The sequence below is a fragment of the Chenopodium album genome, chromosome 10, assembly GCF_948465745.1.
Source record: "Chenopodium album chromosome 10, dcCheAlbu1.1, whole genome shotgun sequence".
Lineage (NCBI taxonomy): Eukaryota > Viridiplantae > Streptophyta > Magnoliopsida > Caryophyllales > Amaranthaceae > Chenopodium > Chenopodium album.
The window spans coordinates 7,838,385-7,866,194 of NC_137843.1; the positions used below are offsets into that span (position 1 = coordinate 7,838,385).

General features: G+C 33.0%; 3 protein-coding genes and 1 long non-coding RNA gene across 5 annotated transcripts; 2 read left to right on the top strand and 2 right to left on the bottom strand.

Moving 5' to 3' along the window:
- The first annotated feature begins 7,044 nt into the window (after positions 1-7,044).
- On the top strand, positions 7,045-11,475 carry LOC145563372 (uncharacterized). Of its 2 annotated transcripts, XR_014094533.1 has the most exons (5): positions 7,045-7,831; positions 7,943-8,320; positions 8,402-8,482; positions 8,579-8,645; positions 8,785-11,475. It is a non-coding gene; the product is annotated as an uncharacterized LOC145563372 (long non-coding RNA). The 2 variants fall into 2 exon arrangements; XR_014094532.1 differs by having other exon boundaries at positions 7,045-8,320.
- Positions 11,476-16,914: 5,439 nt separating this feature from the next.
- On the top strand, positions 16,915-19,665 carry LOC145563373 (protein POLLENLESS 3-LIKE 2-like). The gene is made up of 4 exons (XM_081623818.1): positions 16,915-17,387; positions 17,482-17,694; positions 17,792-17,947; positions 18,587-19,665. Exons 1-4 carry the CDS (start codon positions 17,217-17,219, stop codon positions 19,496-19,498), a joined length of 1,452 nt encoding a protein of 483 aa, XP_081479944.1. The 5' UTR covers positions 16,915-17,216; the 3' UTR covers positions 19,499-19,665.
- Positions 19,666-20,007: 342 nt separating this feature from the next.
- LOC145563375 (L-ascorbate peroxidase 3-like) lies at positions 20,008-22,245 on the bottom strand. The gene is made up of 9 exons (XM_081623819.1): positions 22,052-22,245; positions 21,775-21,899; positions 21,609-21,658; positions 21,138-21,203; positions 21,001-21,049; positions 20,820-20,902; positions 20,617-20,696; positions 20,443-20,545; positions 20,008-20,352 (listed from the first exon to the last, which is right to left on the bottom strand). Exons 1-9 carry the CDS (start codon positions 22,174-22,176, stop codon positions 20,188-20,190), a joined length of 846 nt encoding a protein of 281 aa, XP_081479945.1. The 5' UTR covers positions 22,177-22,245; the 3' UTR covers positions 20,008-20,187.
- A 434-nt stretch (positions 22,246-22,679) lies between these two features.
- LOC145562135 (L-ascorbate peroxidase 5, peroxisomal-like) lies at positions 22,680-26,277 on the bottom strand. The gene is made up of 9 exons (XM_081622321.1): positions 25,969-26,277; positions 25,169-25,287; positions 24,882-24,931; positions 24,509-24,574; positions 24,350-24,398; positions 23,898-23,980; positions 23,657-23,736; positions 23,436-23,538; positions 22,680-23,089 (listed from the first exon to the last, which is right to left on the bottom strand). The coding sequence occupies exons 1-9, from the start codon at positions 26,103-26,105 to the stop codon at positions 22,988-22,990; spliced, it is 789 nt and encodes a 262-aa protein (XP_081478447.1). The 5' UTR covers positions 26,106-26,277; the 3' UTR covers positions 22,680-22,987.
- Positions 26,278-27,810: the final 1,533 nt, after the last annotated feature.

Here is a 27,810-nt window from a genome sequence, read left to right on the forward strand (position 1 = left end):
TTACCAATAAATTCTTTTGTCTTATGGAACTCTTATGGAAGCTATGCACCCTGCTCACGAGATTACTCCATCTCAGTCTCCCTATCCTTAACCACTTACATAAAGTGTATATTATTTGATACCTTCTAGGGTTTGGCTGTGAACTTATTTTTGATAATTTGAGAAGGGAAATTAAAGTATCTGATTTTAAATATGATAATTACTACTTGATCCAATGGAGGCTGCCTACATTAGCTCCTTAAAATTGTCAATGGGACTAAAGAATGTAAGGAAATAGGTAAGCAAAAAGATCTTGACAACGAAACTGAAAAATGTCAAGAGATAGGGGAGTCTAAGAGTATTGCTACTCTGCTGAATATTGAGGAATAAAGAAACGAGCACTCTTTATAATTTTGCCCAAGCAATTGAGCGAAATCAACTTATTGAACTGAATTGGGCTTAATTTTATCTTTTTGGGTCAAGGGCTTACTCTCGTCGTCCGGGAATTTGTAACTCTTCTTTCTCTTTCTAAATTTTTTGATGTTGTTCTTAATTATTTGTCAGTTGATTAGTTGAAATTGGATTTTATTTGTGAAAATTTGGGATTAAGGTTTTGGGATCTTACAAATTTGGGTCAAATTCGAATCTAGGAATTGAACTAAATTGGGTTGATTTGATCAGTTTTTGATCTTGAATGTTGAAATTTGTTGTTTGTATGGTTGATTGAGCATTTAAGCTATTCTATGTAATTTGGGAATGGATTCCTGGGGTTTTCAAGAAATGACTGTAATTATCCGATTCGAAAATTCGCATATCCGAAATTTTTCGGATCGGATATGGGTATCAAATATCTGTATTTTCAGATCCGGATATCCGATCCGAAATCCACTTTCGGATCGGATATCCGATCCGAAATCCACTTTCGGATCGGATATCCGATCCGTGATCAGGCCTAATTTGAGGCGTAATTTATGAAATTGAACGAAAAATAGTTTAACTTGTGCGATTTTATGAAATTGAACGAAAATTAGTTCCATTAATGGATGTCTGTGATTAAATCTATGATTGATATTAAGCCTATGCAAAACTATCCGAGAATCCAAAAATCCGATCCATAATCGATCCGAATTTTAGGATATCCGATCCGAGTTTTCTTTTCGGATCGGATATCCGAACCAAAAAATCAGATATCGGATACAATTTCGGATATTGATTTTTAAATTTTCAGATATTCGATATTCGAAAAATATCGAATATCCGAACCGATAATTTAAAGGTTAAATATTGAAATTAGATATATTTAAAAAAAAAAGAAAAAGAATATTCGTAAGACAAATTTAATTATCAGTCACACTCACACTTAGGGTCTGTTCTCATACACTGAACTCAACTGAACTGAATTGAAGTGGGCTGAAATCTGAACTGAATATTTTATAAGAGAAGGAAATTAGGAGTTGAACTGAATTGAGTTGAAATAAGCTGAACTCAACTGAATTGATAATAAACGTATGAGAAGAGGACCTTACCCACTTTCGATCTCTCACTAAAGTAAAAACCCTAAATTCCTCCCCTTCTCTCTCTACGCTGAGCCGCCACCCCACTTTTCATAGCCACCGCTCACCCGCCGGTGGCCACCGTTACGCCCAGATCTCCTTCACAAGAGGTACGCCCAGATCTCTTCTCCTTCTACGCCCAAATCTCCTTCGAGTATTTGTGTTAATTTCGTTTTTTTATTTGATTTTTTTACTAGTATTTGTTGGGAATTACGTTTATATCGATTTTGTATGGTTTCAATATTCAAATCTGTTTAGTGATGATATTTTTGAGTTGATATTACTGATGTCAATTCTCTTGTTTCGGACTTTGGAGTTTATTTCTCTTTTAAAAGTTGTATTGCAAAATGCTGGTTTCAAGGATAGGTTTGTTGGGAATTTCGATTTTGTATCTGATTTTTTCTATCAAATTATTGTTTCTACTAGTTTATTTGTCATCTTAGATTTGCTAGGTTGATAGTTTCCCTTCCCTGACCATAAATTTTATTGCTTATTTTCTGAATTTCGTGCTTATTTTTTGTTTCTTCTTTTCTTGAATTAGTTTACACTTTACATGAAATGTTAGATTCGAGCAATTTTAGGGATGTTTTATTGTTCATGTTTATAATGCTGCAATGTGTGGGCTATTTCCATACAAGAATAACAAGATTCAGGATTACAGGCTAAAGGATTACAGCCATAATCAATTTTGAGTTTTTAATAATATTGGATAATGGATAGCCGAAATATCCGAATTTTGGATATCGGATATCCGAATTTTTTTGATCAGATTCGGATTTCAATTTCTGGTATCCGATGAATCGGATATCCGATCCGTGAACAGGCCTAATTGGTATTGAATATGATGCATATTCCAGTCATCTATGTCCAACCTTTGTGTAAATTTGTTTATTTGGTTGTATTTTGGAATTTGATGGTTGATGTGAAATATATGGATTAAATATTTGCTAAGTTGCAGTTTTAAATGTTGGTTTCTGATTCTTTATCTAAGTTATTGCTGTTTGATTTTGAAATGGGCTGGAAAACTCCCAAACCTGATAAATAATTACTCCTTGTAGATTGATGTATCCAGGTGTATAATTACTTAATTAGTTATAATCCTAATCAAATGTTATATATTGTTGATTGTCTTATCTAATAAGTAAATTATATGAAATATTACTCATTTTTTTTTATGAAGAATGCTGCAGGGATTATTGAAGAAGAAAGACAAAGTTGGAATTGATGTTAAATCTGATTTTTTTTTGTATTAAGTGTTGTTAGTGTGTAATTAGAAATTTGAACTATTAACAACTTTGAATTTAGACAAACTAAAAATTAAGAAATGCAACATCTATTGCCATTCCTATTTGTTGCTATCATTTGATTTAAAAAACTGATTATGGGAATTTTGTCTCTGGAGTTAATCTGTTATGGTGTTGACATTATTGTTAGATGTCTCTACAATTATTGTGAAAACATTTTTGGTTAATTGCTTGTGCAATAAATCTTTTTACAGTTATTTATGTGGAATTCATATACATGCAGCCATGCGACAAGTTTTTTAAGCGGCAAGCTTTTTACCGTTTTCTTTCAATGATTTGCGCTCTGTATCTATGTTATGCATTTCTCTAACTTGTACTTCCATCTTGAATGCTTCTCCGCTCTTTTAACTAATAGCTTCTTGAACCATCTTGTGTTTTCATGAAACGTTGATCCTGTTAATCCATCTTGTGCTTTGATGAAATGTAGATCCTATGGTAAGATTTCTCTGATGGATCATATAAAGTATATACTAATATGCATGAAAGATCACTGCTCATCTATAATAAGATATTAGATATTAATTTCTCATTTGGATTGTTATGAATTGTGAATCTGTGTGCTTGAACTATCAGAAAAAAGTAGTTGTTGGGTTAGGTGGGTGACTGGGTGTACAACAAAGATTGTAAGGCGGGTTAACCCTAAGGTGTTGCCTGGATTGGCAGTAAAGAGGTAGGAAAAGTTAAGGGAGTAAGAAATTCTGGCATTTTTATTTGCTTGGATTGTGAGTAAATTTTAATAGAGTAATGTATTCCCCTAAAAAGAGGGGTAAAAGTTACCCATGGCCCCCCTAGTGAAATATTTTCCCCCTCAACATTTACTCCCTAAATTCCACCTCTCTCTCTCTCTCTCTCTCTCTCTCTCTCTCTCTATACCAACCCGTCTTCAAGCCTTTTAACTCCCACCACCTCCCTTCCACCAAAGCCAAGTCCTACCAAAATTAGTATAATCCATTTCTGATGAACTTATTATGGCTCATTCAAGTTACTGCTGGCAATGGAGAAAACCTTTACTCCATTATTAATGCCAAACTTCTGGAAAATGAATTTTTACCCCATAATAGATCCTCTGATAATTTTTGCCCCATTAGATTTTAATGCCTTAATCATTTCAAGGAATCCAGGCAGGACCTAAAAATAAGAAAAGTTGCTTTCTTTATCAAGGGTAAGTTTTGATATGTTTTAGGGTAACTTTGGGCCTGTTCTCTTTGGCTAATTTTTAGTTTAGTTCAGTTCCAATAAATCCAGTTAAGTTCTTATCTTAATTTCCTTCCCTCATAAAATATTCAATTCAGCTCAGCTCCAATAAGTTAAGTTCAGCTCAGTTCAGTCAATCACAACAAGCCCTTTAAACCCGCCTTACAAAAATTTATTGTACACCCGTCTTATTCAAGAGTGAATGTCAAAATTATTTTAGGAAGAAAATTTGGGTACTTGAGTCATTATCTCCTGTTGTAGTTTTTGGCCCTGACTAAATTGATTCCTTTCTTTGGAGAGGGTGAAGAGCTTTTTGGAAGATAAAAGAAGAATACATCCCATAAAAAACTAACCTGGACAACACAATCTCCCTTTTGAAAATTTGAAGCCCTTTGGAACTCTATGCTTATCACTACTAGTTTAGCAATTTCTAAATTAGAATCCCAGTTCTTGGATCCGATAAAGTATTTATCATAGCTGTGAGTAGCCTGTGATTGAGCTGTTCTTGCAGTTTGATTTACTTCTATTCCATTTTGTCCTGAATAGCTTGGCTTCACTCATTTCCTCTTTTTTCCTATGGTAACTTCAACCTGCCAACGTGATGGATATATTGTTGGAAGGTTGCTCCTGATATAGGAGCTTCTGTTCCCTTAGTAATTCAGGGTCCTGGTTTGGGATTTGTAGTTGCTGTACTCTTTCTTTTATCTCATAAAGCTGAGTTGATTGAAGAGGAGCTGCTGCACATGAGACTCTTTCTCCTCTTCGCGACCTGTTATGTGCTCCAGCTGTGGAGTTGCTAATCTTCTGTTGAAGTTCCATATTTTTTTTGTCAAAGAAAACTTATTTGACGTTGTTTCCTTTTCTACTTTTGAAATTGTCCCATTCTCCTTTTCCTCTGAGAAAGAATAGATCTCATATGGCCAAACCTATTCATCTGTAAAAAGAGACTGATATTCTCATGGCTTGATCATAGTCTAATGTCTCCTTGTTGTTCTCCTCTCATTCTTTCAGTGGAAGAATTAAGATTGAACTTTCAGACCCTTTAGCTTTTTATATTTGGCTTTTATGTGGCCATTATCCACATGACAATATTAGGACATAGTAGAACTTCTTTATCTCCTCTTTTTTCTTGCTTGGAAGTTGGATTGTCAACAGGTATTGTTGAGGGATTGTTATCGAGATTAGATAGTTCTATCCATATTAGTGAGAAGTAGATCAGTGTTTTTTTTTTTTTTTTTTTTTTTTTTTTTTTTTTTTTTTTTTTTTTTTTTAAAAAATCCAAGTGGTCTTTAGTGAATGGATGATCTTTTAGGTATCCCTTGATTGCTGCGTGCCTGCGTCTATACCTTTATGAGACCAAACAATTGACACTTCATTTACATGCCTTCATTTTATTTCTTTGTTTGTCTTCTCACGGGTAGCTGAAAAGCGATATATGTCACTGGCTTCTATAATCCTGCTGGTCAAATTTATGAGATTGCTTTTGTTGCATAAGTGTGCCCATTGGTGTCACCGTGTCAGTTTGGTATAGCTGGTATCCTAACCTTGAAATATGATGGTATATTGTATAGCATTCTCTTAGGGTAAGAATCTTTATTTTGTCCCTTTTATTTTATTTTGCACTTACATGCAATAGTGATTTCTAATTTTTGTAACTGCTATGGTTATTACAAGTTTATCAATCTATTTCTATGTTCCATATAATTGTTGAATGCTATTATATTATTTGAATTAACTTTCTAGCTCTTTTGGGAACTTATTTGTAATTTTGAATGCAGTGATTACCATTTGGAGAAGTTAAAAGAAGATCCAAGTTCAGATTTTCATGGTACACAAGAGCTAGAAAGTTAATACAATTGGATATGTCGAAATAATCTTAACTTCAGTTGATGTCGTAACTTGTGAATGAAATCAATCCGATCTTGAGGTGTTCAGAAGAGTAAATGACCGATTAAAAACCAGGTCGGAATACATAATCTATAAAAAAGTATGAAAAATAAGATTAGAGGTAAAATTATTATAAATCCAAATCAAAAGAAAAATAAAAACTAAATACTTACAACCTTTCTCGAGTTAAAGTGTTGAATAAATGGTTTACTTCAGGAGAAATCCAGTTTGGATGTGTCTTTAGACTAAAAAGTGGTCGAACACATTATGGTTCTCATCATCTTATCCAATTTATCCAAATCATGAGAATTTGCTTTTGTATCCATTGATAAGAGAATTTTTCAACAGATATCTTTAGTTACGAAAAGAGATTCGGAGAGAAGGCAACAACCTTTTCCACTCAAATACACAAGTTGCAATCCGGCAATCACATTACTAAAATTTTAAAATCATAAAATTAAAATGCAGATTATTGATCTTATAATTTTTAATTAAAAAAGGAATAAAAACATAGAAACACATATCTTAAAACTTTTTTGAAATCAAGATTAATAACATTCCACCATTCATCAATGACCTTTTTATCATCATCGCCCTAACATCCAATATCATCGAGATTCCTACTTTCACTAAAAGTTTTAAATTTCAGTGAAAAATAGCAATCAATTGTGTTTACTGAATCGGTTATGAGAATTGATGAGTAAGTTCCTTTGATAGTAACTTTGGTAATATTAAAAATAGTTAATAGGTAGACATTGCTTAAAACTCCATGATAGCAAATTTCGAATGTTACGCTGTTTGTGCTCATTGCATCGAATAAAAGAATTGGGTGTTTCAATTCCAATCCCCTTCATCGAATAAACACCGTTAAGGTCTTCCCTATCAATAAAAAAAATCCGAAGAAACTGATACTTCCAGTTTTGTAAAATTTTATTGAAAGCTGTCATAAAAAAAGAATAAATAAAAGATAAAGATATGAACATGAATCCTTTTACGGAGACATCTATTTAAAAAAAAATATTATCTTGATCATTTGAGTAGATTCAGAAGGTGATTGGCAAAGATCAACTTTGTTGATTCCTTCATAACAAAGTCGATCAAATCACCTTCTGAATCTATTCAAATGATCAAGATAATATCGTTTTTAAATAGATGTCTCTGTAAAAGAGTTCATGTTCATATCTTTATCTTTTATTCTTTTTTTATGACAGCTTTCAACAGAATTTTACAGACATCAGTTTCTTTGTATTTTTTTTATTGATAGGAAAGGCCTTGACGGTGTCCATTCTAGATAACGGATGAAGGGGATTGGAATTGAAATACCTAATTCTCTTATTCGATGCAATGAGCACCAACAGCGTAACATTTGAATTTGCTACCATGGAGTTCAAACAATGTCTACCTATTAACTATTTTTGATATTACCAAAGATACTATCAAAGGAAATTACTCATCATTTCTCATAACTGATTCAGTGAATACGATTGATTGCTATTTTTCATTAAAGTTTAAAACTTTTAGTGAAAGTAGGAATCTTGTTTATATTGGATGTTGGGGCGATGATGATAAAAAGGTCATTAATGAATGGTGGAATGTGATTAATCTTGATTTCAAGAAAGTTTTTGGGTATGTGTTTATATGTTTTTATTCTCTTTTTTGATTAAAAATTATGAGATCAATAATCTGCATTTTTATTTTATGATTTTCAAATTTTAGTGATGTGATTGCCGGGTTGCAACTTGTGTATTTGAGTGGAAAGAGTTGTGGCCATCTCTCCGCTGAAGATTGAAAAATTCTCTTATCAATGGATACAAAAGCAAATTCTCATGATGATTTGAATGAATTGGATAAGATGATGAGAACTATCGACCACTTTTTGGTCTAAAGACATATCCAAGCTGGCTTTCTCCTGAAGTAAATTTTTTATTTAATTCTTTAACTCGAGAAAGGTTGTAAGTATTTGGTTTTTATTTTTCTTTTTATTTGAATTTATAATAATTTTATTTTTCATACTTTTTTTTGTAGATTACGTGTTCCGACTTGGTTTTTAATCGACCATTTACTCTTTTGGACACATTAAGATCGGATTGATTTCATTTACAAGTTACGGCCTCTGTTGAAGTTAAGATCATTTCGACATATAATGTATAAAAGCCTCAATAGGAAGATAGTAAAAAAAAACGAATTACAAATTAGTCGACAAAAATTCCACATGGAATTTTCAAAGAAATATGGAAGAAAGGGTACCCAGATCTAAATTCTGCTGTAGATGATGAATTCCAACTGTGACGTAAAGGGTGGATTCGTGTAAAGCCTTACATGCGAGAGTCAGATATTATTCGATATTTTACATCTGTTTATACTCATTATTTCGACATTGAGTACAAAACTTTACAATCTGAGGTACATTAAGTAATTTTTTTTAATGTACAAAACACCTTATTTCAACTTTCGATTATGAAATATTTACTTTTTCTTCAAAAGGAGGATGTTGTGGGAGTCGAGAAACATATTCCCAAACATCTATGAGAAATTGTTGGATGGTGTATATCAATGGGCTAAGTTGTAAGTGACTATATATGTGATTTTTGATATAATTTTTATTATTATTTATTTTTGTCTCGTGCATATTGTTAGCTTATGTTTTTTGTATGTGTTCAGGCTTAAAGAAATGGGAAAGTGTGATGAAGAATTGATTAAATTAATATGCTACCGAGCAGCATAGCAGGTAATTATTTATAGTAATGGTGAATGAAATCAATGAATAAATTATCGAGTTGTAGGTCTTTGAGAATTCCTTCATACATGGCTGCTCATTTTAAGCAAAGATAGGTTGAAGGTTGTGCATTTGTTGTTCTCCATTGCAGGACATGCTTCGCTTTGAAATGGCATGCTGTGCTTGGCCAACTTCTGTACTATTATTGAGGAAGGTTCTACAGTCCAGACCAGTTTTCAGTTTGTCTCATTGCTGTCAAGTGCTTTCTGTTTTAATACTATTTCAGAGCTAATAGATTCTTTTTTATTTAGGCAATCTTACTCATACAACACCTATCACTACTTTGTGAATATTGTATTCAAGTTTAGATTTTATTAGCTGCCTATTACAGTAGCCCACAAGGTGGATTAAAAGACTGCTTACCTCAAGTATTACTATTTTCTATAGTCCTTTTTTGTACAGAGGAAGTCTAGTACCACTTAACGTTAAGATATAAGTCATAGAATAGATGAAAACTTGATCATCAGATTAGCCTTTTGTATTTCTGTAAGATAGTGTGGAGTCCTTTGTGTGAAGTCCAGTTTGTGCTTGCTTAAAAGTGGTTGACTGAATATCTGATAATTCATCATAAAATTGTATATTAGAAGAAACCTTGGTGGTTTGTCAATGTTAGACATGGTTGCAGAGATCCTAACAATTTCCTATTTTGAACCAATTTGACATAATATCGCCACCACCATCAAAATATATACAATGCTAGACATGTGTCCTATCTGTGCATCAGCATTAAGAGTTAACACTGTACATTCCAAGGTATGTTGGTGTTGGCAGTTGCTTGTATATGGTAAAGTCTCTTTGCTGTTGAATTACCAACCCAATCTTTTTATTTTTCCTTCCTGTTTCGGTAGCATCCTAAAATCGAGATCTCTATGGAAATGAGCACAACATGCATTATATATTGAGTCCCTTTCAAAGATGGTTGAGGTATAATTAATGGTCATTGGTCAGACTCTGACTATCAGAGCATGCAAATTCATGAAAATATCCATTTTTAAAGGTAGTTGTGGTTGTGATATTATGTAAAATAGGTTTAAGGTAGGAAAATGTTGGTAATATTGGTTCAAGGAAAATGTTGGGATCTCTGCAGTCATTTCTGGAATGCGAGATTGTAGAATTTGGTTAACTGCTAGTGAAGAATAGTTACTGAATTCATTTTTATATTTTAAAAAAACCCTAGATTTTGTGTTGTTTCGTTTTTGAAAAATGTGTGGTACTTGTGTGATACATATTGAAAAATTACATTAGGTTGTCTGAGCATATGGTTTGACACAAGGTTTTCTTTGGATAATTCTAGACTGACTTAATGCAAGTAAGCAAGCTATTTCGTATTCAACAATTATTTTTGTGATGCCACATCTTAATAGAGGTATTTTGTGTGGGTGCATGGATTTTCATGCTGCAGTGTGAGTGAGTGAACCGTAGCAAGTCAGTTTTTTGAAATTGTTGCTTGTTGAGATTACCAAATAGTGAACTATGCCTGACGATTTAAATTGTTAAACCTTTTGTTGTGAACACAAGGTTTTCTTTGGATAATTCTAGACTGACTTAATGCAAGGAAGCAAGCTATTTCGTTTTCAACAATTATTTTTGTGATGCCACATCTTAGTAGAGGTATTTTGTGTGGTTGCATGGATGTTCATGCTGCAATGTGAGTGAGTGAAACGCAGCTAGTCAGTCTTTTTGAAATTGTTGCTTGTTGAGATTACCAAAGAGTAAACTATGCTTGAAGATTGAAATTGTTAATCTCCTTGTCGTGAAGGAGTTTTTACAGTAAATTGTTTGGTGTTTTTTTACCACCTCATTCTTTTTCGTAAATCTGTGTCTTGTGATTGCTTTTCCCACCATGAATTGTGTTAGAGACTAGAAAGTCAAGATTTCAATATTGCTAGTTCACCAATGATTGCTTTTCTTGTTTGCTTTTCTTTTTTTCTTAAGGTGGTCTGACCCGGTCAAGTTTTTCTTATCTTAATTTTGAGCCTTTTTTTTTAAAAAAAAATGACTATCTGATTTTAGAGAATTAACTAGATGCTACTCTTTGCAAGTATCTTAAACTCTTTATATATGGTATATACCAAGCAATTTTTGGTGTAGTGAGAAAGGTTTGGCTTCATGATCTCATGGCCATGTATTAAACCCCACTAGGGGCGTCATGGGGAAATTGGGGTTGAGGATATCAGGATATCTTTTTTCCCTTCCCTCCTTTCCCCTCTCCCCTCCCCTCCCTTTCTGAGGCTTATACCTTCATGAGGTATAGTATAGGGATGTAACATTTGGTTTGAGCAGACAGTCTCATCACACAAACAGAAGATCAGCTCAAGCAATTTATTAAAGAATTGATGATGCTGTAAGCAACTAGACTAAAAGAATGTATGCATGTGTAGGCAGCAACTACAGAATCTGGTTTGTGGAGGATTGCCAATCTACATGTATTGTTGGATCGTGATAAGGTTGACTCTTGATTATTTTTTCTGATAGAACTGCTCATCAGTTAAATGTTTCCTCTTTGTAGGTGGCTCTCTGTTGATTGGGAATTGTTGAGGACTTTCATTATGGTGCCCTGTCTTTGTATTGCAGTTATGTGTCACAATAACTCTGCAACCATGGATTTTGGCTTCTCTAGTTGCCATGGGTAGTTTATGTTTTTAAGCTTGTCGTGTAAACCTAAATTTTGTGTTGTTTCGTTTTTTGAATAATCTGTGGTACTTGTGTGATATATTGAAATGTTAAATTAGGTTGTCTGAGCATAAGTTTTCTTAACATAAGTTTTCTGACTTAATGCAAGTAAGCAAACTGTTTCGTATTCAACAATTATTTTTGTGATGCACACCTTAATAGAGGTATTATTGTGTGTGGGTGCATGGATGTTCATGATGCAGTGTGAGTGAACCGTAGCAAGTCCGTCTTTTTGAAATTGTTGCTTGTTGAGATTACCAAATAGTGAATTATGCCCGAAGATTGAAATTGTTAATCAGGAATTCCCTTGTTGTGAAGGAGTTTTTAAGGTAATTTGTTTGGTGCTTTTTTACCACCTTATTCAGCAATGATTGATTTTCTTTGTTTGCTTTTCCTTCTTCTTAAGGTGGTGTGACCCGGTCAAGTTTTTCTTTTTTTTCCCTAAATGTTAATGGTTTTTTTTTATTTATTTATTTAATTTTTTTTTCGTGAGAGAATCAACTAAATGCTACTCTTTGTAAGTGACTTGACCTCCGGTTATTATGTGCACACGACTATACTTTTGAACATTTAGTAAAAAAAAATTTGAACACTTGACAAAAAATGAACATTTGTAAGAAAATATGAACACGTCACAAAAGCTTAACATAAATTTGCAATTTTATATTTTCATATTTTATAAAGAAATGTTTATTTTATATATAGTAAATGTTTAGTTTATACTTCCTCTGTTTTTGTTTACTTGCAACACACTTCTTTGGCATGCATTTTAAGGAAAATATTAGACTAGGTAAACAGATAAATTAAATCACAAATTTTACCATCGATAATAAAAAAGTGATAAGTTGCGATGGTTAAAATTTCGTAGCGTAATTAATTCGTTTTCTTAGTCTAATCACCTCGAAAAATGTGATAAAAGAAAGTATTACAAAACTATTAAATTATTACGAGTTACACAAACTTCTTATGGGTGCTGAGTCACTATCACCCATTGATCTAAGAGTAGAATTTTAATGGATGATTTTGTGATGGAGGAGGATTAGAGTTTTTGTTAAAAATTATCAGACGTATTATAGATTAAGAAAAAAAAGTAGAGCTGACAAAAAGTCGTGTCGTGTTCGTGTTTAGACTCGTGTAAATTTCGCATTCATAAAATCTATCAAAAACTATGTAAAATGTAAGATAAATACATAATTTGACTACTTTATCCAAACAAGTCATGTTCGGGTTGATTTTGTGTCGACTGAGTGTTCGCGATGTATCGACTTATTTGATTGTGTTGTCGTGTCGTGTTAGAGTCGACATAATTTGATTGGATACCCTAGAGTTGACATAATTTCACTTTGGTGCCTTGTGGTTTCAATAATATTATTGTGATGCTTTAAAGTACTTAAATTATAAACTCTCGAATATTTTTTGTGTCTTATCACTTAACACTAAAAATAATCTTATGTTGGATATTAGATTATTAGAGCATAGTCATTACTTGTCCATTCTAACGGTGGATCATCAAGTTTTTTTTTTTTCCTTTAATATCTATCTCTTCCAATTTCACACATTACCAACCCCATGGGCACACTCGGTCACTCGGATCATGTATCTCAATGGTTACCCTTAATTTTTCATTAATTTTTTTTTTACCTGAGGAAGGGAAAAAATAAAAAGAAAAGAAAAAGAAAAAGTCAAAGCCTCTTCTTTTAATGACAAGTGGAAACAATGTCATTCATTTAATGACCATGACTTGATCTCTTTCTCTTTTCATTTTTCTCTCTCTTGAATCTTGATGATGCCCACCCAAAATCGGTATTGGATATTCTTGCTCTTAACGGTATACAAATCTAAGGCTTTGTTTGGCAATTGACTGTTAGCTGTCGGCTGGTTTGACAGGCTAGTTTAACTAGCTGTTTGTATTGGCTTTTTTGTTAGATGTTAGTATTAACTTAGGTAGCCAAAAGCTACTCCAAGTAGCTTTTTCATTTTGGCTTAAAAGCCAGCTTTTCAGCTAACTGAAAAAGCCATTTACCAAACACAAATTTTGGATGTTTGACCAAATGAAAAAGCCGAAAGCTAAAAGCCAGTCAAAAAGCCAATGAAAAGCCATTTACCAAACAAGCCCTAAATCTTGTTTTGTCAAGGTTCAAACCAAAAACGTGAATACAAATGACTTACCGATTTTACATGGAAGAATTTTTCGTTTAAAATTCGATACTGATTTATAAATAAGTATATAATAATCTGATAAAAAAAAAAATATTTACGTATATCGTTCAAAATTAATTCCCCATTTGTTTCTTAATAATTTTATCACTTGTTTCTAATTCATAAGTTTAATCTTGTCTTGGTATACAACCCAAGAAATCTCACCCCAAATCGATCATTTTCTACAAATTTTTGCCAAAACTACTTGCACCCCCATTCTACGATCATACGAAACGCGTCCTCAACAACGCATCACCGCACTTCACTCACACCTACTATGCTGCACTGTAGCACCGTACTTACCCCTTATCCCTACAATAATAACAACAGCAGGAACCATAGCAATTTAGAGAGGTTGTATATCGAATTAATATGCTCGTCAATCGAGTTCACCCAAATAGATGATCACAAATTTAAACAAAATTTAAGCCAAAATTTCCTAATTTTGGACGGGATGAAGATTTGCACAAAGGTTGTAACGATGACGGTTTTTAATTGTTGTTGTTGTGGTGGCGAAGATGACAACGATGAGGCAACAATAGTTAATTAATTACTGTGGCTGGAGATGAAGTTTCGTCAGACTAAGCGGCTAGATCAGAGAATAGATGAGGATGAGAGAAATCGAATAACTCAAACCATCGAATATATATTAATATATACTACGTATATGTTTAACTTGTGACATTGAAAATGAACATACGTAGCTTCTAAAATGTACAAATATGTCTCTTAAAATGAGCATCTTTATTATATATATACAAAACTCTTTATAACAGCGTGTTTTCTATGTTGTTAGTCATACCATGTGACCACTTGTGAAAAAAGAGTATGTAAAAATAGATGAATTTATCATTTATTCTACATATATATGTTATGAGATTTTGTAGAAATGAACATTTTACTCTCTAGGAAAATGAACATAACTATATATCTAAATGAACATATGCGTGCAACTAAACAATTTAAATGAACATACTACTATTTTAGTCACTTTATAAATAATTATAAACCAGTGTTATAACAAATATGTATTTTGTATTAAAATTGTAACCTTTAATGTGATAACAAATAATTATAAGTGTTAAACTAATGACCATGTTTAGATATGAAAATGGATATTGTATAAATGAACATCTTTTACTTTGATAATGACCATGTTTATGAATATTGTATAAATGAACATTTTTTACTTTGATAAGTCGATAATGGACAAGTATTAAATTTCAAAGGAACATCTACCAATATGAAAATGAACATGTAATACAATGAGCATGTATCAATTTAATTGAACATTTATAAATAGATGGCTAGAAATGAGCGTCATTTAAAATGATCATTTATGATAGATTAAATTAATTAGTTGCCCAAAATTCATCGAAAAACAAGTTTTAACTTTTAATTCGCGAAATAAGTAATACTAGTATTAATCGATGATGTATGCTTCAATTCCATAAATCAAATTGATATACCTATAATTTTAATTATTATAATTTAAATATTATTTCTTTTTATATATGAACATGAATTCTATTTAAATTGAACATTTATAATTGAACATGAATTTCATCTAAAATGAACATTTACGATAGATTAAATTTGCCATCCAAAATTCACCGAATAACAGTTTTAATTAATAAAATAATTAATACAATTGATAATTGATGCTTCAAGTTTATAAATAAAATTGATAATTTATCTTTAATTTTTGCTGCTATAAGTAGAATTGAATATTAAACTTCTAAAAGTGAACATAAAGTCTATCTAAAATGAACATTTACAACATGTTAAATTTGCTATCCAAAATTCACCAAACAACAATATTAATGACAAAATAAGTAATATAATTGAGAATTGATGTTTCAAGTTTATGAATAAAATTGATATTTTGTCGTTAATTTTAGTTACTATAAGTTGAATATTAATCTTTCTAAAAATGAACATAAAGCCTATCTAAAATGAACATTTATAATAGATTAATTTTTTTTTTAATAATAATTAAAATAAATACGAAGTACTACTTTAATTTTTTTCATTTGAGAATCACTACAAATAATCTTTTCTCCCCTCTTTCTTGATAACGGGAAAGAAAAGGAAGGTTAACTATACTTATGATACTCATTAATTAGAAAGAGAACGTATCTCACTATCTTATACGTAGTAGATAGAACATTTTAGAGGAACAAAATTTCACGGGAAAAATATAATGAGATTTGAGGTTGATTGAATAAGTTTTCATTAAAATCCTTCATTAAATTACACACTTCTAAGTGAATTGAAACAAACGAACATTCATATGGCCACTGCCGGCAACGCGGATTCAAAGTACTTCAGCAGTCCGGCGTAGAAAGAGAGAGAAGCACATTTCCCAATGTCAACTGGGTTGCTAAGGCAGAGCAGTGGGAGTAGTTTTGGGGAGAAATTATTGTCGGATTGTTACTTGTGAGCGATCTCATTGATTTTATGAAACATGTCATTTTGATGGGTGTAGATCTGTAGATAATGGAGATAGCTGGGGGTAAAACGCACCGTTTAAAAGGGGGTGTAGGTGGAGATTAGGGATGGCAATTTAATCCGAGTTCGATTCGATCTGAATTCGTTTAAAATTAGTCTGAATATGATAAAATAGATCCGAATCCGAATAGGAGGCGGATCGGACTTGGACCCTACGCAAAGTCCGACGGAGTTCGATCCGAGTCCGAATCCGAGAGTATGGGCATATGCTTTATAACTTGGGACAATTGTTTGCTTGTTTTGTAGCAAAACTTTGTTATGTAACTTAGTTCATAATTTAAATATGTTATGTTTATACTTACCTTGGTATGACAATACAAGCAATTATAAGTATATGACATTACCAAAAAAAAAAAAAATATTCGGATCTTTTCGTAGGTCCTTCGGATCCGAAAATTACGAGTCGGATCAGATTCGGACTCGGATTCGGATATGAGTCTAGGGTCCGTTTACTAAACGGAACGGATTCGGATTTAGCCATCTCCGACCCAAATCTGATCCGTTGCCATTCCTAGTAGAGATACATACACTTGGGTCTAGGGATATTCTTCCTCCGTTTCTATTTAGTTGACGCGTTTGATTTAAGCACATATATTAAGGAGAGGAGAGAGTGTGAGAGAGAATGAAAAAGCAAGTGGGGTACTTTATAAATGCAATGTAAAAAATTTACCCAAAAAAAAACGTGTTAACTAAAAAAAACTCCTAAAAAGAAATACGTGTCAAGACTGTCAACTTAAAAGAAACGAAGGTAGTATAATTAATCATTTTCCTTTTCCATTCCAGTCAGGACGATTGATGGGCTGATCCAGGCCCAATCACCTTAACATATACACCACCGTATATATCTGTAACGGCTACTTGAACAATCAATTAAAAAAAAAAAAGAAAAAATAAATAAATAAACATAGTACCGTTGCCCAACGGTAGAATTTCAAACCAAATATCTACCTTGCCCTTTCCTCTCTACATCTCCGCTCCCTTCCCTTCCGCCTCCTCCTCATAACTCTCTCTCCTCTGCTTAAACTGCACTTGAGAGTCTAATTATCTGCATTTTTATCTAATCCCTCTCATTATTTAATTAATTTAATCTTCGTTACTAATAATTCATAATCATACCTTAAAAAAAAAAAATCAGAAAAAATGCAAGAAATGTGGAATGGTCCTCCTGGGTTTAGGCCATCAAAATCAGCTTCGGCACCATGCTCTCCAGCGAAGCCGCTTTCGATGCCTCGAACCCGGTCCGAGTCCTTCCTCATTACCCATAAAGTTCCTGTTGGTGATACTCCTTATGTTAGAGCCAAACATGTTCAGGTTTGTGTATAATTCAGTACTAATGTCAATTTTTTTTTTTTTTTTTTTTTGGTTGTGAAATATTGAATTTTGGTTTGTGGGTTGTTTTGATCAGTTGGTGGATAAAGATCCAGAGAAGGCAATTCCTCTATTTTGGGCTGCAATTAATGCTGGGGATAGAGTTGATAGTGCTCTTAAAGATATGGCTATTGTTATGAAGCAGCAAAATCGGGCTGATGAAGCGATTGAGGCTATTAAATCGTTGCGAAGCCGGTGTTCCGAGCAGGCTCAGGAGTCTCTTGATAACATTCTCTTAGATCTTTACAAGGTAGTTTACTAGAACTTTGAAAATTGATTAAAAAAAACAATTGGTGTAATCTTAAAATTTATTGGTTATTGACCAATTGTGGTGTTTGTTGTTGCAGAGATGTGGGAGATTGGATGATCAAATTGCACTTTTGAAGCATAAATTGTATTTGATTCAACAAGGGTTAGCATTCAATGGGAAAAGGACTAAAACAGCGCGATCTCAAGGCAAAAAATTTCAGGTCTCAGTGGAGCAAGAAGCCACTCGTTTGCTGGTAAGAAATTAGTCCATAAAATCATTCAATCCTTCTATTGGTAATAAATTTATTAATGATTTAAAATACGACAAATTATAGCATGATACGGTTTCATGTTACGTGAAATCACCCCTCTATCCTACTTTATCCTAAACAACCGTTACACTTTACCTTTTTACGTGTGCCAATGTTACATTAACTGTCCGTGAAGTCGTTCAATTGTTCAATTGGTAACAGTTTATTAATGAATACGACAAATTCTAGCATAATACGGTCTCACTGGGTAAATTCACCCCTCTATCCTACTTAACTGAAACAACGGTTACATTTTACCTTTATAATTGTGCCAATGTAACGTTAATACGGTGTATGTCTAATTAAATGTTCGGAAATTTATCTCATATTACCTTAAATAACTCCTACATCCTAATTCATCCGAAACAATTGTTACATTAAACCTTTCTACATATATGCCGTGTAACATTAACATGGAGTATGTATAATTGTATGTTCGGAAACAGTTATAATATTTATAATAAGGTCCCACATTATTGTATGTACATAAGTTACAAATGAGGGTCAAAATGGTGTTTGTGGATGGTGACAAAAGTCAAAGTGTAACAATTAACACTAACACTTGCAAAATTATTATTTCAGGGAAATTTAGGATGGGCACTGATGCAGCAAAACAACTATGTAGAAGCTGAGGATGCATACAGGAGAGCATTATCTATTGCACCTGATAACAACAAGATGTGCAATTTAGGCATCTGCCTAATGAAACAGGGCAGAATCGTCGAGGCGAAACAGACTCTTCGGCGAGTGAAGCCGGCAGTAGCAGACGGGCCGAGAGGGATGGACTCCCACCTCAAGGCTTATGAAAGGGCACAACAAATGCTTGCAGACTTGGAATCAGAAATGATGCAAAAAGCAGGGGACTCTGTTTCAGAACAGAGCAGGCTTTTCAACACTTTCTTGGGATCATCCTCACTTTGGCAGCCTCAACCTTGCAGAGAAACATATACCTGTCAACCAACCAGCAAAAACCCAGATGAATTTCCTGATGAAAACACAAATTCCAACATTTTATCAAACAATAATCAGAATTTCCCACCAAAACCAAGTGGGTTTTTACCAATGGGGAATTCTTGGAATATTGATGCACCCCCATTTTATTCCTCCAAATTGGGGGGAACCCAATTCAATGAGACCCTTAAGAGGACAAGATCCGGGAGCGCGGCGAGTTTTGGAAATGAGAATAGCAATCCAGCAGTGGAGGAGGAGACTATCAAGATTAGTAGTAAAAATGGTGGTAATCAGGAGAGGGAAAACAAGATTTTGAGGAGGTCGTTGGAGGAACCACTTAATAAAGTGGCTGATTTTTTGCCTGATGACAAAGATTTTGAGGATGCTATAATATCTGCAGTTCTGAATACAATTAATACAGAAAATTCTGCTGCTGAAGTCAAGAAAATCTCACAGAAGTTTGAGGTGAAGAAGGCTGCTGCAGTTGACAGAAGGCTGAAAGTTTTTCAGGATATAACTTTGTCTTTAAGTCCTAGGGCTTAACCAAAAAAAAAAAAAAAATTGAGTCTTGGATTGATTTAATTTTTAATTCACTCAATTTATGCTAATTTAATTAATTTAGTATAATAGGAGATGCACTTGTTCTCCTTTTTCTTGATCTTCTTACATTTAACTTTCAACCTGCTGCTGCATATTGGTAGTAGTTTTGGGGATTGAGAATTAGTTTTAATTGTTTAACTAAGGAATTATTTATATCACATGAAGATAATAAAGTTTTTATTGTCATTTATCTCAATCCCATCTTACTTTGTACTCCGTATATGAATGAGGTTATTTGTCCTTTATAGCATTGTATAAGGAAAATTATCATTTAGCAAACCGTATGCATTTTAGTTAATTATGGTTTCTCTTTATTCAGTACATAGTTAGAATCTAACGTTATTAACTTATTATAGTTGAATAAGAATAAAGCTATCATTTAGCTAACCTTTAAGGTTTTCACTTTATTCAGTACATATTTAGAATGTAGAGCCATAACAGTTACGTATCTAAAGTTTTTGTTTACATTCGTGCAATCTTAGAATGTAACGCATAATTGACATAATTAATGCAACATTTCGAATGAGATGGAATCATGGAATCCATTTCCTTTATTGCTTAAATTAGGGAACAATAAAGAAATTTTCAGGTTTTTATTTGGTACTATGTATATGTATTTCAGCGTTTGTATTCTATTCATTCTTGTTTAATTCATACAAGATGATTACAGTAACAGAGACAATTACACCAAGTGCAGCCTTGGAAACAATCTTTCTCCAAGGCATGGGTGGATTGAACCCTAACTCTGAGAGCTTCTTGTGTGATTCTGCATAATCTCTGAAGAACGCGTCTTCATCCTGATATTTTAAACGATCTCATCAGTTAATTCAGCAGCTAATTTACATGCTCCAAACTGTAAATACACTGTGTTGAAAGCAGTAGATTACCTTAGCATAGAGCTCAACATAGCGTCGAAATCTAGGATCTTCTATAAGGGCCTTATCAGTAGGAAGTTTCAATAGCCCCCATCGTTCTCCTCTCAACAACTCTCTGATAATATTACAAGTGTAAGTTGTTTGTTACATCAATGGCTAAATGAAATTTTTTGATTTTGAACTTACACATAATAGGAATTGTCGAATTTCATAGGGTCTTTAGTCCAAGGGCCTTCGTAACCTGATATTTCCTTATGCGCTACACCCTAGATGTTGTACCAGTGGCCAAAAATGAGCAGATCAGCAAAATATTAACCAGTTTGGTTTATAAAAAATCAGGTGAAAAGAACAAAGTTGTAACATTGTGCTAAGGTCTAATAATAGTCTACCAGTGTGTGGCCTCCTGATAGCGCGACAATATCCTTGTCAGTAAATCCCATTCTGTTAAATACTTCTCTCAAATGTTCAGCACCTGTAATCAAATAGATGGTCTTAGTAACATGTCCTTCATACAAACATGTTACCAGAAGATTACTCATATTACTTATGAGATAGTTGTAGAACACACACCCAAATCTGCATTAGGAAGGCGTCCTTCCTCTGGAGAATCCGTGGAGTCCTGTTATTAACATCGATAATAGATAAGAAGTACTACTATATATAACAGATAAAGTGTTCTTGTAACATGTATGTATGTACTGTCTTACCACTCGTCCAGGAACAAAGTCGATGGTTGGGCCGCCTGTGACTTCAACTGCAACAACTCCAGCAAGCTGAAAGAAACAAGGGATGTTTGAGAATGAGCTTAAACAGATTGCAGTGGCTTAATTGATTAAGTTATGATAAAGAACATTGTTGAGCATCTAATACTAGTCCAACCAATGTAATAGGCTAAGAAGGTGAAATTAAGCTAGGTACTTGTTTAATTATTCAAGTTGACATCTAAATTTGTTGACTTAATAGTAAAGGAAGGAATGCTTAGAGAAATTCCTTTCTTCTAGATTAGGAAAACTGGTTACATGCATTAAATCACAAAAAGAACAGCTCATATGTAGATATTTACGTGTATGTTCGTAGTTAACTATCATGTTGTCTCAACCCGGCTTCTGAATAGAGGGATCATTGTGAAAATAATAAATCAAACATTTCAAAAAAGTATACGTGACTGATTATTCTACCTGATAAAGATCCGCATAAGTGATCTTTGGGTGTTTAGCCTTTATTTCTTCTGAAATCAACAATAAAAAAAAGTTATTAGAGGAAGTTTAATTACTGTTGCGAGAAATTCTTATTCATATACACAAGAAATTAAACAAGTGTTAGGACTAATTATTTTAAGCTCACCACAAAGAGCAACAGCTGTTTTAAGGCCACGGTTGGCTCTGTGCTCCATTTCTTCCTTGTTTCTGATTGAGCCATTCGGGCCTCCTGTTTTCGTCTTTTCATCATATGTACCTGCATCGTGCCATCTAAGACACCAGCAGAAAACATGAAGTAAGTAAACACTGAATTTAATAAAAAAAAAAAAAAAAAAAAAAACATTAGTACATATTAGTGGAAAATTTGATGTTTCAAGGACTGAATTAAAGAAATGGTAAATGAAGCAAGAGAGATTACATACGCTAAGCGAAGCATGCTAGGAGCACATTGCTTAGTAGAGATGAGAGCGCGAAGGTCTCTTCGAGCTCTCTCAATTTCTTTCAAATAGTCGCCATCCACCAACTGTTTTTTTCCTCTTCCTATCATATTTGTAAAACTTAGAGAAAATGGAAGTGTAGTCTTTGACTAATGGTAAAATATTGGCTATTAATATATAACGAGATTCATTCAAATATGAAGAGTTCAATTCAAGTTAATTGAGGGAGTTAACAAAGGCAAAGGATTGAATTAATTACTAGAACAGCCCAAGTAAGGGATTGCTTTAATGCTTTTGCTTGCATAGGAGGGAACAGTATAAATTTGGAATGAGTTTATTCAATTCCCAATCAAATACTTTAGGTATATTTCAATGTTCAGAAAAATCGTTGTTTGATTGTAAGATTGATCAAAAATCCAATTATTCAATTCGTGTTAATCATTTGTCCTGTACGTCTTTCTTTTGAACCAAAAGAAACGTTAAGGGGTGCTATATGTTAATTGCAGTCACCTTGTTATGAAATGACTTATCACTTATGCATAGTAATGGCATAATTTTACAAACCACCTCAATATGGGCCAAAATAATCCAAAGATAGATAGAAAATCATTGCTAAGGCATAAAATGTCACCTAGTGATCACAGAACATGATATCAATAAAACTTGGCAACAAGCCGAGTTTTTCTCAGTACATGAGGTAGGGGACTGTACCAGTTTCGAGCAAGTGAACTCGTGCACATACAGTTTTCCCCATTATTAGCACTCCTTAATATTACATATATAATACTAGTACATTGCTAGGAAAAGTTTATGATCCCACATTTAATTCAAAATAACAACATAGAGTATTAGAACACAGCCTACAGGAACATCCACTACATATCAGTCTAGGCTGCCATCCATTCATGCATCTTCTACCTCTCAGGCTTTCTTAGAGTGGCAGCATGGGTGCCCTGGGTGAAACCCGAGCTCTGACATCTTCTTGTGTGAGTCCGCGTAGTGTGCAAAGAAGACCTTTTCATCCTGCCAATTCGAAACAGAATGAATATTGATCAGTTCATAATTTTGACAAAATAATTCAGAACTCAATTAGCTGCAGTCATCAGAGCCTGCAAATCGGAGCCTTGCAGAGTTCATTCTTTCGTCCTGCCTGATAATATACGCAGAATATTCTTTATCATTGCCAATTTTTATAAGTAGCTAGTATTCAGAGCCTGCAGATTAGAGCCTTGCATAGCTCATACTTAAGTAGCTAGTACTCAGAGCCATAATACAGGGTAAAACAGTATGCCTGACTAGAAAGTGGTCGCGACATATTGAAATTATATTGCTAAGAAATGGATATACTTTATAACTGTAACCGTATTACCTTAGCATACAGTTGAACATATTTACGGAAATCAGGGTCCTCGGCAAGAACTTTGTCTGTAGGGAATTGCACCAGTCCAGGAGTTTCACCCTTCCTCAAGTTTCTGATCACAAAAAGAAACTAAATCTCTTAAGTAAACATAGTTTAAGACGATATATACATATTCACATGAATAAATTATCTTGTTAATGTAATAAATTTCATTGAAAACACAGTCTTACACATAATAGGAATTGTCAAACTTCAAAGGATCTTTGGTGAAAGGACCATCAAAACCCGATATATCCTTGTGTGCTCGACCCTGTAAGTTAAGTAAATTTAGAATAAGCTAAGGTTTGTACTAAATAAACAATCATAAGCTCATAAATAAGAATAATCATTTTTCCTATGAAAAAAAAAAAAAAAAAGCAGAACAAATAAAGTTGTACAGATTGTCAGAGGATTATAGAAAAATTAGCTTACCAAAGTGTGAGCTCCAGATAGAACCACAATATCCCTATTGTTCAAGCCCATTCGATAAAATATATCCTTCAGATGCTGGGAACCTACAACAATACATAGAATCCATACTATCATCAACTATGCTTTATACTTCTGCTATAGTTAGTCTAACACATAAACGTTAGTTATTACATGTAAAGGGTACGAACCAAGGACACACAATTAAAACAAATAAGATCTCATACGCGAATCTAGCTAGGTTATGGCCTTCAATCCTTGAATAAAAATCATATCTCAGGTATATGACCTGGTTGCAGGTTTTCAAATTTTCCTGCATTAGACCCCTGGTAGCACAATAGCAATCATTTTTGTACGCGTGACAACTATAAGCCAGGTAACGCTATTATAATGTGTATGTCAGTATGTATAACTAGTACTAGCATATGGGTGATGATCAAAGTGTTTTTATGTACCTCCATTAGGATTTGGAAGATCTCCGCGGTCTTGTTGATCCAGAGCATCCTATTTCAAAGAACCACAATATATGTAAGGTACATTTATGGTAATCAAATAAAACTAAGAAGGATTTTGAGATAACCTCTTTCAAATTTGATGTTGCATGTGTCACTTACCGGTCGACCAGGGATGAAAGGGATAACAGGACCTCCAGTAACTTCAACAGCAACAACACCAGCAAGCTGAAACAACAGCAGTAGATAGTTAGACTCATGCTAAGAAGTTAGACCTTAAGTAGTACGTGCAGTACAGTTTCACCTGCAAAATTATGTGTATATGTACAGTTTGTACACTACTTCATGTTTGACTGTTGTCACGTTACTAATTCAAATTGCAGTATCCAATTAACAAAACTTCAAATGAAAATATCGGAGCTAGCTCTAATTAATTCTTTCCAAAAAGTAGTAACTATTAACTCTAAGCGTAATTAAGATAGCACAATATTAAATCATCTAACTTCTTTTTTTTTTTTGTCAATTAGATATTTACCTGGTAAAGGTCAGCATATGTAACCTTGGGGTGCTTAACCTTCACTTGTTCTGAGACAGCAGATAACCGAAAGTTGTGTTAGTAACTTAAATAACTCCATGCCCCCAAAGAGCCTATTATGTACACCCAGGGTCAAATTATTATTTGCTCATTTGTGGATTAAATGACCAAATTATCCCGAGTGTACGGTACAACCGGGTGTATATAACAAATTCTACACACATGTAGGAGAAAGGAGAGAACAGAAAAAACAAAGTAGGTTGTAAGAAAAAATTTGTTTGGCTCACCACAAAAATCAATAGCATTCTTAATGCCGCCATTGGGAGGGTTGTTCAACTCGTTCCTAATTGAGCCATTCACACCTCCGGTTTTTGTTCTAGCATCATAAGTACCTGCATCATGAAATCTAATACACCAAAACCAAGTAATTAAGGAATCTGAGAAACAATTTTATTTACAGAACACTTAGAAATAATCCGATAGTGACAAAATGATTAATTATCTATGGATCATGGCATAGCTTTGTAAACTAACTCGAATTCTTGCTTGGAGAATTCAACAAAAAAAAAAAAGGAATTGATTGAGAATTTCGGAATTGTTCAAACAGCATAGGATCACAACTCACAAGGGTTGATAGATTTAAGTAACATCCACAATTTTGTATCATCATATAAACATACCATCACAACAATCTAATGTCATGTATATATTACCAAAATTTTGTTCCACCACATTTCTATAATGTATTATGTACCTATAATATATAGATTTAAATTTACTGTTAGATTATGTAAATAATCTTCTGTATAAATTAGTTTGTAATTTACTAATATAGTCTTGACCAAACCCTAGTATACATTTGTATATATAATGATGTTTAATCAATGAAAAAGGGACGGCAAATACATAATCTAACATTTACTATTATATAGGTTTATTATGGTAACATTATTAATTAGAAGCTCCTCAACCAAAATGAGTTTTTTTTTTTTTTCCTTTTTTTAATACCAAAATGAGTTTTGTAAAACCAAATAACAAGAAAAAATGGGGGATGAAAGGGATGAACTAAAGAAGAAAGATAGATTACGCTAATCGAAGCACGATGGGAGCAAATTTCTTGTTATTCTGAAGAAGATGATGAAGGTCTCTACGAGCCCCTTCAATTTGTTTCAAGTATTCGGCATCCACAATCTGTCCTGCTCGCGATTGTTGTTGATGTGCCATGGTGCAATATAAACGATGAAAATTAAACAGATTACTGGAAAATGTATACAAATTTGGATTTGTGAAGGTTTATATTTATACAAGGTTTGTATAATGCAAAGAAAATTCGCAAATTATTAAACTTATTCCAAATTTTCACGTGCCAAAATTTTTAAGAGTAATTTATTAATATTGTATAGAACTATTTAAAAATTGTACGAAATGTTTCATTTTCATGGGCGACATCTGATTTTTTAATTAGAAGCATCCAATTCTGTGAAATAAAAAGTATGAAGTTGATCCTCATCTATATAATCTAGAAAGAATAAGATTCAATAATTTAATTAGTTATGAAAATAAGATACAATAATGGAAGTACCACATGATTGGAGCAATTTATGATCAACTTGCAATTTTCACCACTCATTTACTATGTTATTATGAGATAGCATCTCAAATTGATAATTCAATTGATAAAATGGTGAAATAAATAATTAAGGATATACGGAGTAAATTTGATGATACTCCGTATTTATCACCTACTTTTTTTTCGTATATAGGTCGTGTTTGGTAAAAAGTTGAAAACTTAAATGTGAAGTTGATTATGATGTTATTAGTTGATCTTGACTAGTTGATTGTATTTGTATAAACTAATTTGACCAATTGATTGTACTAGCTGATTCTATAAAAGTGTTGGCTTTTTAAAGTTGTTTGAGTAAGTAATGTGAATGTAACCAATAAGGACATTAACATATTTTATTGTAGTAGGATTTTGGGTTAAGTGAGGGTATATAGTACTTGAATAAGTTAATGAAAAAGCTCCTTTAAACAACTTATTGAAATTTGAAAATGAGCTTATTTGGTGAAATGAAGTCTTTGAATCAGCTTACCACTAAACACCCCAAATCACATGACAATAATTTTATTAGACTATGTAAAATGATGCTTGCAAAGGTGCAATTGATTATAAAAAGTTATTGTAGAGTGTACATAAACAGGTTGCAATTGATTGTTGTCTATTTAACACAATAGATTTTTCTAATCTAATTGCACAATAAATAAACAAGATCATGATTAGGACACAAATCTCAAAGGATATTTGATAATTCATATATTAAGAGAATTAAATTCTGTCAAACATTCAAATTTAGTCTTGTCAGGGAACCGAATTCAATTTTGTCAAAAAACTTAGCAAAAGATCAAAGAAAAAGGGAATTTCGATTCTTTCACTCTCAATCGGAAGACTATACAGCCCAATATGAAAGAATTGGGACCAAAATTCATTAATATAATGCTACTTGATCATACCCAATATGGAAGTATCTAATACCATTCGACGTTACACTAGCTTTAGAGTATGGCCAGTTGAAGGTCAATTGAGTTTCCACTCAATCTTTTATTTATTAGCAATATTAAGATTCTAAAACACTCACAATTAAGGCATTTTTTATGTACACAAAAGTTAAATTTATAGTGTTTTATCTCTTAAAATTGAAGTACAACTTGATGAAATCCCATTGTAATCAACTTGTGAGTTATTTCACACTGGAAAAATAAACCAGAAAACATTGTTTTAAAAGTCGAAAGAATTGGCCTATGCATGGTACAATGTCTTACAAGTGTTTATAGGCTTTTAACAATAGGAACAAACTTAGAGTACAGCAGAAATTCATATTTTGTGCACAGTGCACATACCATAAATTAGATGATTGTTTAGCGACATCAC

Excerpts from the sequence above, each read along its gene's own strand:
- LOC145563375 (XM_081623819.1), bottom strand. The coding sequence starts at position 22,176 with ATGATAGGAAGAGGAAAAAAACAGTTGGTGGATGGCGACTATTTGAAA. Across the intron at positions 21,659-21,774 it reads AACAGCTGTTGCTCTTTGTG|AAGAAATAAAGGCTAAACAC; the intron begins GTGAGCTTAAAA and ends TGTTGATTTCAG. Across the intron at positions 20,546-20,616 it reads TTCGACAATTCCTATTATGT|AGAGTTGTTGAGAGGAGAAC; the intron begins GTAAGTTCAAAA and ends TAATATTATCAG.
- LOC145562135 (XM_081622321.1), bottom strand. The coding sequence starts at position 26,105 with ATGGCACATCAACAACAATCGCGAGCAGGACAGATTGTGGATGCCGAA. Across the intron at positions 24,399-24,508 it reads CTTTCATCCCTGGTCGACCG|GATGCTCTGGATCAACAAGA; the intron begins GTAAGTGACACA and ends TCTTTGAAATAG. Across the intron at positions 23,981-24,349 it reads TCTTCCAAATCCTAATGGAG|GTTCCCAGCATCTGAAGGAT; the intron begins GTACATAAAAAC and ends GTATTGTTGTAG.
- LOC145563373 (XM_081623818.1), top strand. The coding sequence starts at position 17,217 with ATGCAAGAAATGTGGAATGGTCCTCCTGGGTTTAGGCCATCAAAATCA. Across the intron at positions 17,695-17,791 it reads TTCTCTTAGATCTTTACAAG|AGATGTGGGAGATTGGATGA; the intron begins GTAGTTTACTAG and ends TTGTTGTTGCAG. Across the intron at positions 17,948-18,586 it reads AAGAAGCCACTCGTTTGCTG|GGAAATTTAGGATGGGCACT; the intron begins GTAAGAAATTAG and ends TTATTATTTCAG.